The sequence below is a fragment of the Oncorhynchus masou genome, chromosome 2, assembly GCF_036934945.1.
Source record: "Oncorhynchus masou masou isolate Uvic2021 chromosome 2, UVic_Omas_1.1, whole genome shotgun sequence".
Classification (NCBI taxonomy): Eukaryota; Metazoa; Chordata; class Actinopteri; order Salmoniformes; family Salmonidae; genus Oncorhynchus; species Oncorhynchus masou.
The window spans coordinates 22,537,647-22,550,628 of record NC_088213.1 but is presented as its reverse complement, the minus strand read 5'-3'; the positions used below and the strand labels follow the sequence as shown (position 1 = coordinate 22,550,628).

At 41.2% G+C, this 12,982-nt stretch overlaps 1 protein-coding gene across 1 annotated transcript; it reads left to right on the top strand.

Annotated features, from left to right (window-relative positions):
* The first annotated feature begins 901 nt into the window (after window positions 1-901).
* LOC135557093 (lysophosphatidylcholine acyltransferase 2-like) lies at window positions 902-11,617 on the top strand. Its single transcript, XM_064990348.1, has 13 exons — window positions 902-1,140; window positions 1,657-1,799; window positions 3,881-4,098; window positions 5,145-5,257; window positions 5,999-6,059; window positions 7,341-7,434; window positions 7,723-7,777; window positions 7,994-8,076; window positions 8,171-8,296; window positions 8,558-8,711; window positions 9,126-9,224; window positions 9,526-9,667; window positions 10,097-11,617. Exons 1-13 carry the CDS (start codon window positions 1,030-1,032, stop codon window positions 10,270-10,272), a joined length of 1,575 nt encoding a protein of 524 aa, XP_064846420.1. The 5' UTR covers window positions 902-1,029; the 3' UTR covers window positions 10,273-11,617.
* The last annotated feature ends 1,365 nt before the right edge of the window (window positions 11,618-12,982 follow it).

The following is a 12,982-nucleotide window of genomic DNA, read 5'->3' as shown; positions in this document are numbered from 1 at the left end:
ACGCTTTTCTGTGGTTTTTATTATTGAGCAGAGCATGTCATCACGCAGCCATAGTATGTATGCCTTTGCACTTGAGATATGACTTCGTTTATTTCATACAAATGAATACAACAATTTCACCCCAATTGCTAAACTGTGAAAATAAACCTCAATAACTCCTTATTCTTCTATGGATATTTCTGTTTTCTTTTCTTTAGGCCCCATATCTAGTCTCTTGAATGCCACCCTAATCTTGTAAAGTTGCTTCAAAATTATACATTTTGTAATTCAACACCATTTTATTTCAGTCAATCAATTTCAATGTAAGGGGCTTTATTGGCATGGTGTGCAAATAGTTAAAGTTAAAATGTAAAATAAATCAACATAAATATATGTTGTATTTAAAATGGTGTTTGTTCTTCACTGGTTGTCCTTGTGGCAACAGGTCACACATCTTGCTGCTGTGATGGCACATTGTGTTTTCGAATTCTTTGTGTGTCAGTGCAATCTGAGGGAAATATGTCTCTAATGTGGTCATACATTTAGAGGTTAGGAAGTGCAGCTCAGTTTCCAACTCATTTTGTGTGCACATAGCCTGTCTTCTCTTGAGAGGTCTGCCTTCGGCGGCTTTTCTCAATAGCAATGCTATACTTCGTGAGTCCGTACAGCGTGCATAGTCAAAGATTTCCTTCATTTTAGGTCAGTCAAAGTGGTCAGTTATTCTGCCACGGTGTACTCTGTTTAGGCTCAAATCGGATTCTAGTTTGCTCTGTTATTGTGTAAATTCTTTCCAATGTGTCAAGTCATTTTATTTGTGGTTTCACCCCACCACTGCTCACCAGGCAAAAGGTTACAATCCCACGTAAACCCAGTGCAGTAGGTGGGGCCTAAAAGTAATCGGAGGCAGAGTGCCAGATGACTCTAGTCCTCACTCTACGGTTGTTGTGAACGATGTTATCGCAACATTCGAATCGAGGAAGTGGGGTGATTGCAGAACTACTGTGCAATTCTAAAGCTTATTGACGCCATACCGCGACCCGAGCGAGAAGAATGACTCCCCGGAGAGTGTTCGCGTTACCCAGGCAGCAATCACTGTTTCTTCCGGCCGTCCTTAATCCTTTTGTGCAGGAGGTGAAATTGGCAAAGGCTGACATTATTAAAGTGAGTATAAAATGTAAAATAAATCGATTAACTCATGAATTTATCGGTCACGGAACTGGGGTTGGTATTCAAACGTAAACAGTTCTACTCCACTACCCACCGATGAGCGCAGCCGGGTGGTTGTCCTCTATAGCTCCTCGGGTGTGTGTGTGTCTGGTGGTGCGTGACTATAGCATACAGTACAGGTACATAGCTAATCTAAACCGATGAAACCCTGACAATCCTTTTGTAATGCCTTGTTTTTGTGGAACACAAACAATGGAGGTATTTGTGTACCCTTCTAGAAAGTTCTCCAACCATGTGAATTTCTAGAATGAAAAGTTTATAACGTGCGTATCCCTTGGTCAATGATTGTATCGTTGCGCATTATATATGTTGGTTAGGAAATGTGTGTTTAAAAATGGCTCTTTAAAGTCCTTTCAGTGACATGAAGTCAGTAACCTTAACACGTTGTAGATCTGTAAAAAAAAAAAAAAAACTGGTGTGTGTGTGATGTTTTTTTCTCTCTCTTTGCAGTGTGTATTCCGGGGAATCTTCCTGGTACCTATCCGTGCCATCTTCCTGACTCTGGTTCTCATGGTAACATGGCCTGTTGCTGTCATAACAACATTCATGCACCCTCTCAAGGGAGCAGTGGCACCCATGACCGGATGGAGACGGTAAATATACTGCAAAACACCATCCTGTGCCACTGCTGGTCTGTATGTATAACTATATGTCAACTATGCATCCACTATGAGTACTTTAGTCATTAGTTCCAGAGGATGTACAGAGCATTGTTGTTTATGACTTAAGTAGTTAGGCCTATTTGCAGTAACATGGTAACAGAGTTTTGAGAAAGGAAAGAAGATGAGCTTGCTGGTGTTTTGGACAGTACAGACAATATCTAATGAAGACAGCTTCAGCTCCACAGAACGAGCTGATGTAGGCTACAGTCCTTAACAGCTTGACAGTTAGTTTTTAGTTGAGGATGAACAAGAGTTAAACTAGTGTGAAATTATGTAGTTGTTACTCCTCCCTCCTTCCTGCATTTCTCAATGTGTGAAAATCCCACAGCTCTTGATGCGTAGGGGCACTTCCACATTCACAGAACTGCACAAACAGCACAAACCATCATTCTTTTACCAAATGTTGCATGTGCACTGTGTGTTTTTGTTAAATTTTCTGTGGAAATTGTTCAAAGTAGTCATTGTGCATATAGTTGTGGTTTGTTTAAAGTGAAAATATGTATATTTTTGGGCAACGGTCCAAATTCACGTAGAAATATGAGTTATAGATCTATCATTCTACATGAAAGCAAGTATAGGAATCGGTAAATCTGTTCTGTGTGCACTATTTCTATGCTTCCCGTTAATTTTTGTTTTTGAGTGTTTTACTTTCGGTTTTGTACACCACTTTCAAACAGCTGAAAAAACAATTATTTTGATTATGGAAACCATATTTCACTGAGGTTTCGATTGTATAATTACTCTCTACACTATACTAGCTTATTTTGTCACATAAACTGAAATTAGGCTAGCTATTAGTTTTAGCAACCAGGAAATGGCGTAGAGATTCCTGCATAGTGCAACTTTAACTTTGCAGTCTTTGTTGTTGTTTGACCTAGATTTTAAAGTGAAAAATCTGTCTCAGCATCACTCTGTTACCATGGAATTGCTCCTATACATCAAGAGCTGTGGGATTTTCACACATTGAGAAATGCAGGAAGGACGAAGGAATAACAACTATGCAATTTCACACTTTTTGTGAAATTCTTGTTCATCCTCAACTACAAATGAAACTGTCAAGCTGTTAAAAGGAATGTAGCCTACATAAGCCCTGTCTGTGTGTTTATTTATTTGTTTTTATTTAAGAAAACAAGTCAGCTAAGAGCAGATTCTTATTTAAAATGACATCCTACCAAGAGGCAAAAGGCCTCCTGCAGGGACAGGGGCTGGGATATAAAATACAAAAGTAGGACAAAACACCTCACGAGAAGAGAGACACCACAACACTACATAAAGAGAGACCTAAGACAGCAACACATGACAATGCAGCATGGTAGTAACACAACATGACAACAACACGATAGTGTCACAACATGGCAGCAGCACGACATGGTAGCAGCACAAACATGGTACAAACATTATTAGGCAAAGAAAACAGCACAAAGGGCAAAAAGGAGGAGACAACAATACATGATGCAAAGCAGCCACAAGTGTCAGTAAGTGTAAATGATTGAGTCTTTGAATGCAGAGATGGAGATAAAACTGTCCAGTTTGTGTGTAGCTGAAGCAGTCTTCATTAGATCTTGTCTGTATCGAACGAAACACTATCTACCTCTTCTTTATTTCCTCAGAATGGAGGGGCTCATAGAGATATGTTGCATGAGGCTTGATGCAACACATGATAAATAAACCAAATGTGTTCTTCTGTGACTCAAAAGCAGCCCACTTCCCTCTCTCTTTGATTGTATGTGTTGATATGACCACAGCTACATGCAGCTGCAGGTTGTTTATCGCTCGTGTTCAGGTCTGTTTTATTTGATAGTTGATAGCACTAACTAGCTTATGAACATGGAGCACCAACTTAGTACAGTACTACAGATCTATGTTGACTGTAATATTGGTCCATTCAGATGTAGGCTATATGTATCCATGTTCAGTGTCTGTAGGTGAATATTCCTGACAGTATACAACTGTTAGTTTAATCTGTATAGTTTCATGCTAAATCTCTGTTGTTTGACTCTCTGGTTCCCCAGGTTCATGTGTCGGCGTGTGATGGCGTTCCTGGGGAGGTCCTACTACTTCTTCATGGGCTTCAGGGTGGTGGTGAAGGGCCAGCAGGTGAGCAGTGCAGAGGCCCCCATTCTGGTTGTGGCCCCACACTCCACCTTCTTTGATGGCATTGTGTGCATCGTAGCAGGCCTGCCCTCCACTGTGTCCCGCACTGAGAACCTCGCCACTCCTATATTCGGCAGTGAGTGTTGTTTCTTTCGGTTGTTTTTTAGTAGAGGGATTATTTTGTTTAGAGTGTGTGTTTGTGAGTCAGCAGTAAGTGTGTGTTTGTGAGTCAGCAGTAAGTGTGTGTGTGGGTCTGTCAACAGTAAGTGTGTGTGGGTCTGTCAATGATAAGTGTGGGTATTTGTGCTGATTCTGTTTGCAGATTTAATATCCGTTAGTGTTTATCTGATGTGTGTGTTTCCTCTCTCCAGGGTTACAGGCCTCCAGCCTCTAATGGTGTGTGTTAGTGCTGAGCGATTAACTGACATTATTAAACAACTAATTGACCAACAGTGGTTCGATTATTTAATTTCCATTAAAAAAATACATTTATTCTGTGAGCTCAATGCGTACATTGCACACATTCTCGTACATTCTCTAGAGATAAATCAGATCTAGCCTGAACTGTGTGATGATGTAGTTTTCAACAGGCCAATATTATACATAGTTTAGTGCATAAAACATGGTAATTAACTACAATGACCATAATCTATTGCGCATCTGCTTGTTCGGTCTGTGTTTCTTTTACGCCTGCAACGGAAGACAGAAGAATGCGAGATCATGAGGTGATATAGAAAGCAGATGTTGCTTTGTGCAGTAAACAAAAAATATATGATCTTAGGGATTGATAGTTGGTATTCAGCAGTCATAACGTATGCCTTATTTACTTTGAAGAACTACAAAATAGTGATATTGTCAGACAGCATAGGTAGCAACTCTATAGAGATGAAAAAAATAATAAAGTCATGAAATAAAACAGATGTAATATACACAACTGCAATATTTTATTAAAGTAAAGTAATGTGAATAAATGATGGTTAATAAGTGATAAGCAGTAATGGACAGTCACTACCATCATGGGACTTTTATTAATTGTTTTATTATGTATAACAGCATTCAACCCACATAATGCATAGCGCATTTAATCTTTAAAAAATAATCGTATTCGAAACACTAAAAAACACTAATTGCTCAGCGCTAGTGTGTGAGTTTATCTGATGTGTTTTTCCTTTCTCCATCCAGGGTTTGTGCGGTGTCTCCAGCCGGTGCTGGTCTCCAGACAGGACCCAGACTCCCGTAAGAACACCATTATGGAGATAGACAGCAGAGCCAAGTCTGGAGGCCGCTGGCCACAGGTCTGTAGCATGCATAAACACACACACAGTCTTGAATAACCTTGTGGGGACACACAATTCAATCCCATTCAAAATCCTATTTTCCCTAACCCCTAACTCTAACCCTAGCTCCTAACCCTCAACCTAATTCTAACACTAATTCTGACCTTAACCCTAAACCCCCCCATAAATACCATTTGATGGGGCCTAACCAACTGGGGGCCATTTTTTTTTTTTTTTTTTTTTTTTACTATTCATGTGGGGGACTTCTGTTCCCCACAAGTATAGTTATAAACACACACACACACACACACACAGCCATTTGACATTTTTTATCATAATTTATCATGTCTTGTCTAGCTTGTCAACTTCCTCTCACGTGACATATCCTTCGAACACAATTTCTGCGGCTTCTTCTTTGTGACAGAAAGTCTGCTTCATTCAGCATAGAATGAAACACTGGACTAGATCCATCTACATTGTCAGTGGTGGTAGCCTAGTGGTTAGAGCATTGGGCCAGTAACCAAAAGGTTGCTGGATCAAATCAGCGAGCTGACAAGGTAATAATCTGTCGTTCTGCCTCTGAGAAATGCAGTTAACCCACTGTTCCCTGGGCAACAAAGATGTGGATTTGATTAAGGCAACCCCCCGCACCTCTCTGATTCAGAGGGATTAGGTTAAATGCAGGAGATACATTTCAGTTGTACAACTGACTAGGTATCTCCCTTTCCTAAAAGAAACATTTAGTTATTTATGTTCCAGATCCTGGTCTTCCCTGAAGGGACTTGTACAAATCGCTCATGTCTCATCACTTTCAAACAAGGTAGGTTGAACTTCACTACCATGCTTGTTTTTAAATAGGAGTAGAAACACCTTTGTGTGGATCTAAGGTATCAACGTATACCAAACAGTGTACTGTTGATAGGGTATGAAAATCATGTGGGACCCTACAGTGTCCATGTTGTATTCCCACTTAACAGGCTGTTTGTCATTTGTTTATAGTGGGGACAGAGAGTCTGCTGGGAGAGACACACAGTACCATCCACACTAGTGGTGTCATTTACTTAATGCAAATTCACTCGTAAACTAATGGCAGAGATAGGGCCATCATGCAGTTGCAGAATGGTGTTCATTTAGCTTCTTTCTGGGGTGCTTGTGTAACCGGTGTGAAATGACTAGCTAGTTAGCTGTGCACGCCAGTAGAGTTTCAATCACTGACTTCACCCGCTCTGAGACCTTGAAGTAGTTGTTTCTTTTGCTCTGCAAGGGCTGTGGCTTTTGTGGAGCGATAGGTAATGATGCTTCGGGGGTGACTGTTGTCGATGTGCGCAGAGGGTTCCTGGTTCAAGCCCAGGTTGGGGCGAGGAGCGTGACGGAAGTAATACTGTTACCATTTTTATGACACCACCTCTTCATTTACTCCCAGTATGCTACATGTTATGTGCCTCATTGTGTGGTCAGTCACCTAATGCACACACAATGGGCTTCTCCAGAGGGAAGGGGCCAGAGTGAATCCATTACTTCCTGAAACAGAACAGTAGCCATAGCGACATTTAATAGATTGCACGATGTGATAATTAACTTCAGAAGGAAATGACTGACTGATCATCTTCACTCAATACCAAGAACTAGGCTTATTAGGATCTGAGGGAATTATACAGTAGCAATTGCTATGGTTCAATCCTAAAGCTGTAAACCTGAGAATGCATCTCATAATCAATGCAAATAACAGCATATAAGACCATCAATTACACTCTATGGCATGTTACAGTTTTTGCATAGACATTTGCATCTAACTGAATTACTTTGTTCTACTACAGTGCCAATAGCCAAACCAACAGACCTAATACTAGTGGCTTCCTTACAGTACTGATTGATATATTGATCAGGGTTAGATGAATCCAGCTTCAGGTCTTGTTATTGGTTGGACGTGTACTGTGGGTAAATGAGTTGTCATCGGCTGCACTCTGTCCAATTAGTAGGCTGTCTGTGCTCCTGTGTTTGCACATATAGGTTGTGTGTGTGTGCTCATTAAGTTAGAATAGTGGTCAGTGCTGGTGCTGGAGGTCAGTAGGGTCTCACTCTGTCCCTCTCTCCCCGTCAGGTGCCTTCGTCCCTGGGGTCCCGGTGCAGCCTGTGGTCATGAGATATCCCAACAGACTGGACACTGTGACTTGGACTTGGCAAGGCTTCAGATCGTAAGTCTGCAGTGCACTCAGTGGATTACAATCATCAGTGTTGCCTCAATGCTTCGACGCTACATGTCCCCTGTTGTTTTCTGTACCGTGTCTCACATTGCAACTATGTTCCTGTGACTTCTCCTCATGGGCCATAGTTAGGCCTCAAACTCTGGGAATAGAGATTTTCACTGTTGAGAGATGAATTGTTTTTCAGTTTAGTGGGCTTACATTTCAATCTTTTTGTATGGGATTACCGTTATGCCCTTTGAATAGAGGTGATGATGGTTTGTGGTGATGTTCTTTCAGGAAAACCCTGCTGCTTCTCACTCTGTCTCAGCTCTACACCAATGTAGAGATAGAGGTTAGTATTAACACACGACACAGGAATACTTACTTAGAAAGCCAAGAGATAATGACTACATAACACGTTCATTAGCAGTACCTATGTGTTATGTATGGTTTGTAAAGGTGTTATGTATGGCTTATGAATGTGTTATAAAGACCTTATCTAGGTAGCCCTCCAGTTAGCCTGTACTTCCTGGTTAGTCCCTGTTTTGACCTTTGCCCTCTCCTCCAGTTTCTTCCTCCAGTTACCCCTACTGAGGAGGAAAAGAAAAGACCTGTGCTGTTCGCCAGGACAGTACGAAATGTTATGGCCCAGTAAGTGTGTGTGAATGGTATTACAGCATTTAATAATATCTTCCTTATGTATATTCTTACCCATCTCTTCAATTCTATCCCTATGTGTGTGCAGGGCCCTGGGTGTGCCAGTGACGGACCACACATATGAGGACTGTAGACTGATGATCTCGGCTGGGGAGCTCACCCTGCCAATGGAGGCTGGTCTAGTGGAGTTCACTAAGATCAGTCAAAAACTTGAGTAAGACTGGCTCCTCTACCGCTCTAATACTGTGCTATTGCCACTGTGGCAACACACTATGTCCTGTTATATTACTGTTGTGTCACCCACTGGCAAGCTCCACACTGAAGTAACACTGCCTTACACAATACTGCTTTATTTGGCCAACTGCTACATCGGCAATTAGTAATAGTTGGACACACACACAGACCTACACCCTCTTCCGCCCCTGAGTAAGTCCTTGTGTCCTGCCCTCCTCCTTTCCTCCCCGGTCCCCCTCAGCCTGAAGTGGGACAACGTGAAGAAGGAGCTAGAGGGCTTTGCAGCTGTGGCCTGCTCCTGTAAAGGAGGCCGCATCACCATCCAAGAGTTCGCCAGCTTCCTCAAGCTGCCCATCAGCCCCGCCCTGCAGGAGCTGTTTGCTCTATTTGACAGGGTGAGAGCCAGTCACATCTAGTTCGGTTCAATCTCTCTTCTAGGCTTACCTAGGTTGTGTTGGATTGGTGCAAGCTTGGCTGGAGGAAGTCTGCACCATATTTCTTACAACATTCCTTTGAAATCCACAAAGGGAAGTGTATGACTCCACTATTCTTTTGAAGCATAGAGAATCAGACCACAGCCATTCTGTCTGTTCTCTCCAACCTGTGACTGGATGGGCTAAGTAATCGAGGATTTAGTATGCGGTCCCCCACTGCTTTGTTCAGAGGGTAAACAAACTGTCTGAAGAAATAAAGGAACCATTGTTCATCTTGGAAAAACATACTGTATTTGTAGAGTATTGTAGTCCACCGAATGCAATGTGTAGTCTGGCTTTGTTAACTGATACTTAGCTGTCACTCTGTCTCTCTAGGATGGAGATGGCACCATTGACTTCAGAGAGTATGTCATCGGTGTAACCATCTTATGTCGGCCAGCTAACACCGAAGAGGTCCTCCGCACAGCTTTCCAGGTTCGGCCAATAAAACCCCTGCTTGTTGCGAATGTTGCCGTGTCACATTTAGCTGTACAACACATTACATTGGGGCGTTGGAACATAGCTGACGCAGACCCATGGTTTGGAAGCAATAGAGGAGCACTCAGTGGCTATGATAAAGTCAAATATGTGTGGGGGGGGGGTACTGTATTTTGTGGTTGTCTGAGGGGAACATGAAGTAGGTTTGAAAGCCACACGGTCATAAGAGCAGTCTCGGTTTCAATAATCAAGCCTATGTGTTGTCATTACTTAACTAATTGTCTCCCTCTCCTCTCAGCTGTTTGACACTGACGAGGACCAAAGAATCACTCATGAAGAGTTCTCTTCCATGCTTCGCTCTGCTCTAGGCGTGTGTGACCTCAACGTCTCCAAACTCTTTAAGGAGATAGATACAGACAGCTCTGAATTCATCACTTTCTGTAAGTAGACCCTTGTGAAGGTCAACGGTTATCTGAAGTGGAGGACTCCAGCATGAACTAAAGGCAGCTGACTGCTTGCCTTGACGGAACACCATAGAAAAGGCCGGGTTGAGCCTTGGATCTCTCCATTCTAGAAATATAGAAAGAGAAACTATATGGATTTGAAAGTGGGATATTAATATTTGTATAGTTTTGTTATCCTTTAGTTTTAATATCCATAGGAAATTAACATAACTTTCACCAAAAGTAGGCCATTTTAAACAACAACTTTGTGGAATTTTGTTTGAATTTTTATGATGTAACAGAATTGCTTCTTTAGTCACAGATCCCCTCTGAAACTGAATTCCAGTTTCGTGAGCATCGATAATATACCAGATATTCTACTGTAAGTTCTGATTTGATCCTCTGTCTCTCCATTTCCCTCTCCAGCCGAGTTCCAGGCGTTTGCCCTGAACCACCCAGAGTATGCCAAGCTGTTCACCACCTACCTGGAGCTCCAGCGGTACCAGGCCCTCCAGGGGGTGGAGTCAGAATTCTCCTCCACCAATTACGTCTGCTCTGAGGAAAACAAGGAAGAGAGCATCTCTGACAAGAAGGACGACTAAGTCTGAGGCAGAGACTGTGGATGTGTTCGAGAGCATTACCATACATTTTGTTCAGTAGCTGATCACGGACGGAGCAAACTGACTGGTCTACTGTTAATAATACAGTTATTTAAGATCCAAGGTGATTTGTTGATCAGTAAGTCTGCAGTTGCCGACTGCAATGTTGTCGATCTAGATCATGTACAGAGACGGAACTCTTTTTGAGCTCTCAGTTGAATACACACAGAGACGAACTACTGAGTCTGATGAACCACAACAGGATCTTTTCTATTGCACGGATTTTAGAGAACTGGAACCTCATTTTTTCATAGGAAATAGGATGATGTATGTTTAAATTAATGTTGCTTTTTTGCGAAAATAAATATATTTTTTGCTTAAATTCTTTCTATGATTTTTTTTAGTTCCTTAAAAAGATTTGTAAGTGAGGTTTGTAAGAGCTATTGTTTGTGTTTCTGTACAGATGGGGTGGAATCAGACCTCCAAGTATATTTTTTCAGATCCTTGTTTATGGCAGTAATGTGGTCATAGGAAGGTTGAACATTATACGGATATCCATTTAATCATAACGCTTATAGGAAGTTGCTCGTAGCAATGTTTAACTTTTTGCCAATGTTTTTTATAGATTCCCCTGCTGATTTTGATTTAAGGCATCCCATTGTTTTGTCATAGTTTTGCCTCTTCAGATGAAAACTACCTAGTGACAGCCCATAATGTATGGAAATGACCTGGATACCCTTCTGAGATGACTGTGTCCTGTACTCTTTAATGTGTCTACCTGTTCACCTCTGTTTTCTACAGATTTCCTTGAAGATAACAGCAAAGGCTGCTAAACGTTGCTTTTGTATGAGTTGAAAGTCTTTAATGTATGACTGGATTGCAGGAAACGTCATTAATACCCGCTTTTTCTAATGATATCAACCCAATCTGGCAACCCAGCAAAGGAGCAATAATACAAGCTATAAGGATACATGCTGTGCTTTACAGTTTTTCCACTGCTCAGGGACACACACTGTAAGTAGTGCTGCTGTATAATTAGCTAAAGGTTTTGCTCTGCATCTGTTTCTATTTGCATTTCCATTGAAGAGTGATGTTGCTGAGGCAGCAGCGGAACCTTATGGCTTTAGCCAAACTAAAGCCCAAGCATCTACTGAAAAATAAGGCAATTTGTGAGCAAAAAGGCAAGTGTGCCTTGTAATACAACAGTGTATTCCAGGGGGTATGTATGGTTTCAAGTTAACTAGCGTGCATTGTTATTTATTTAGCAGAGCGCGTTGTTGCAATTCTGTTAATTTTTGTGAACACAGCAAACTTTCTTTTTTTGCAATAAAATCCAGTACAATTTTAACTCTTCGATGACTTGTATTTTATAGCTTTTAAACTTCTGTAATTACTATTTTTGCTTTCAACTGTCTTGTTCTATTTATGTGTTTTCTCCCTGTTAGTGTACTTACTTGTGTGTATGTAAATATATGGTTGTTGGACTCAGTTGATTCGAGCTTGGCATGAGAAACTCCAAGGTCGGGGGTTCAATTCCTGTAGGAATCACATGCACATACTATACATGTGTGCACGCACTTTACTGTAAATCCCTTTGTATAAAAAGTGTCTGCTGGATGGCATATATACTAAACAAAAATATAAATGCAACAATTTTAAAGATTTTACTGAGTTACAGTTCATATAAGGAAATCAGTCAATTTAAATAAATTTATTAGGCCCTAATCTGTGGATTCCATATGACTGGGCAGGGGTGCAGCCATGGGTGGCCCTGTGAGGGCTTAGGGCCAGAATTGGAGGTCCTGGGCTGGCGTGGTTACACGTGGTCTGCAGTGAGGCCGGTTGGACATACTACCATATGATCTAAAACAACATTGAACAACATTGCCTTTGGTAGAGAAATTAACATTCAATTCTCTGATGGCAGCCCTGGTGGCAGTCAGCATGCCAAATGAACTCTCCCTCAAAACTTGAGACATCTGTGGCATTGTGTTTTGTGACAAAACTACACATTTTAAAGCGGTCTTTTATTGCCCCCAGCACAAGGTGCACCTGTGTAATGATCATGTTCTTTAATCAGTTTATTGATATGCCACATCTGTCAGGTGTAAAGGAAAAAACGCTCAATAACAGGGATGTAAACAAATTTGTGCATAAAATTTGAGAAAAATATGGAACATTTCTGGGATTTGTTTTGTCACCTCATTAAACATGGGACCAACACTTTACATGCTGCATTTGTATTTTTGTTCAGTGGTTTATCTGCATGTTCTGTTCTGTAACCCACCACCAGGTGACAGAAGTCATCCACTTGACCAGCATCATCCCTCTCTCCAAGGGAAGAGGATAGGAGTTGAACAAGCCAATTGGAAGCTGGGGATGATTACATTTCTTATTGTATGGTCACAGAATGATTGTGGCTATAATTTAGATTCATGTCAGCAGAGGTGGTACAGTGCACATCTACAAAATGCTTGCTTTTAGCTTTTGTTACTTGATTCTTTCTTACTACATTCATTGTAAACTGGGAGACAAATACAACTTTTTAACCCCATGGTGGAGATAGTGATGTATGTATCACACAATTGCTGCGTTTACACAGGCAGCCCAGCTAATATTTTTTCACAAATTGTTATTTTGAGCAATCAGATCAGCACTGATGTATTTATCTATCCTTTTTTTTAACTAGGCAGGTCAGTTAATAACAAATTAT

Coding starts and splice junctions, on each gene's coding strand:
- LOC135557093 (XM_064990348.1), top strand. CDS start 1,030: ATGACTCCCCGGAGAGTGTTCGCGTTACCCAGGCAGCAATCACTGTTT. Junction 5,258..5,998: donor CTGGAGGCCGCTGGCCACAG/GTCTGTAGCATG, acceptor TTTATGTTCCAG/ATCCTGGTCTTCCCTGAAGG. Junction 8,712..9,125: donor TGTTTGCTCTATTTGACAGG/GTGAGAGCCAGT, acceptor CTGTCTCTCTAG/GATGGAGATGGCACCATTGA.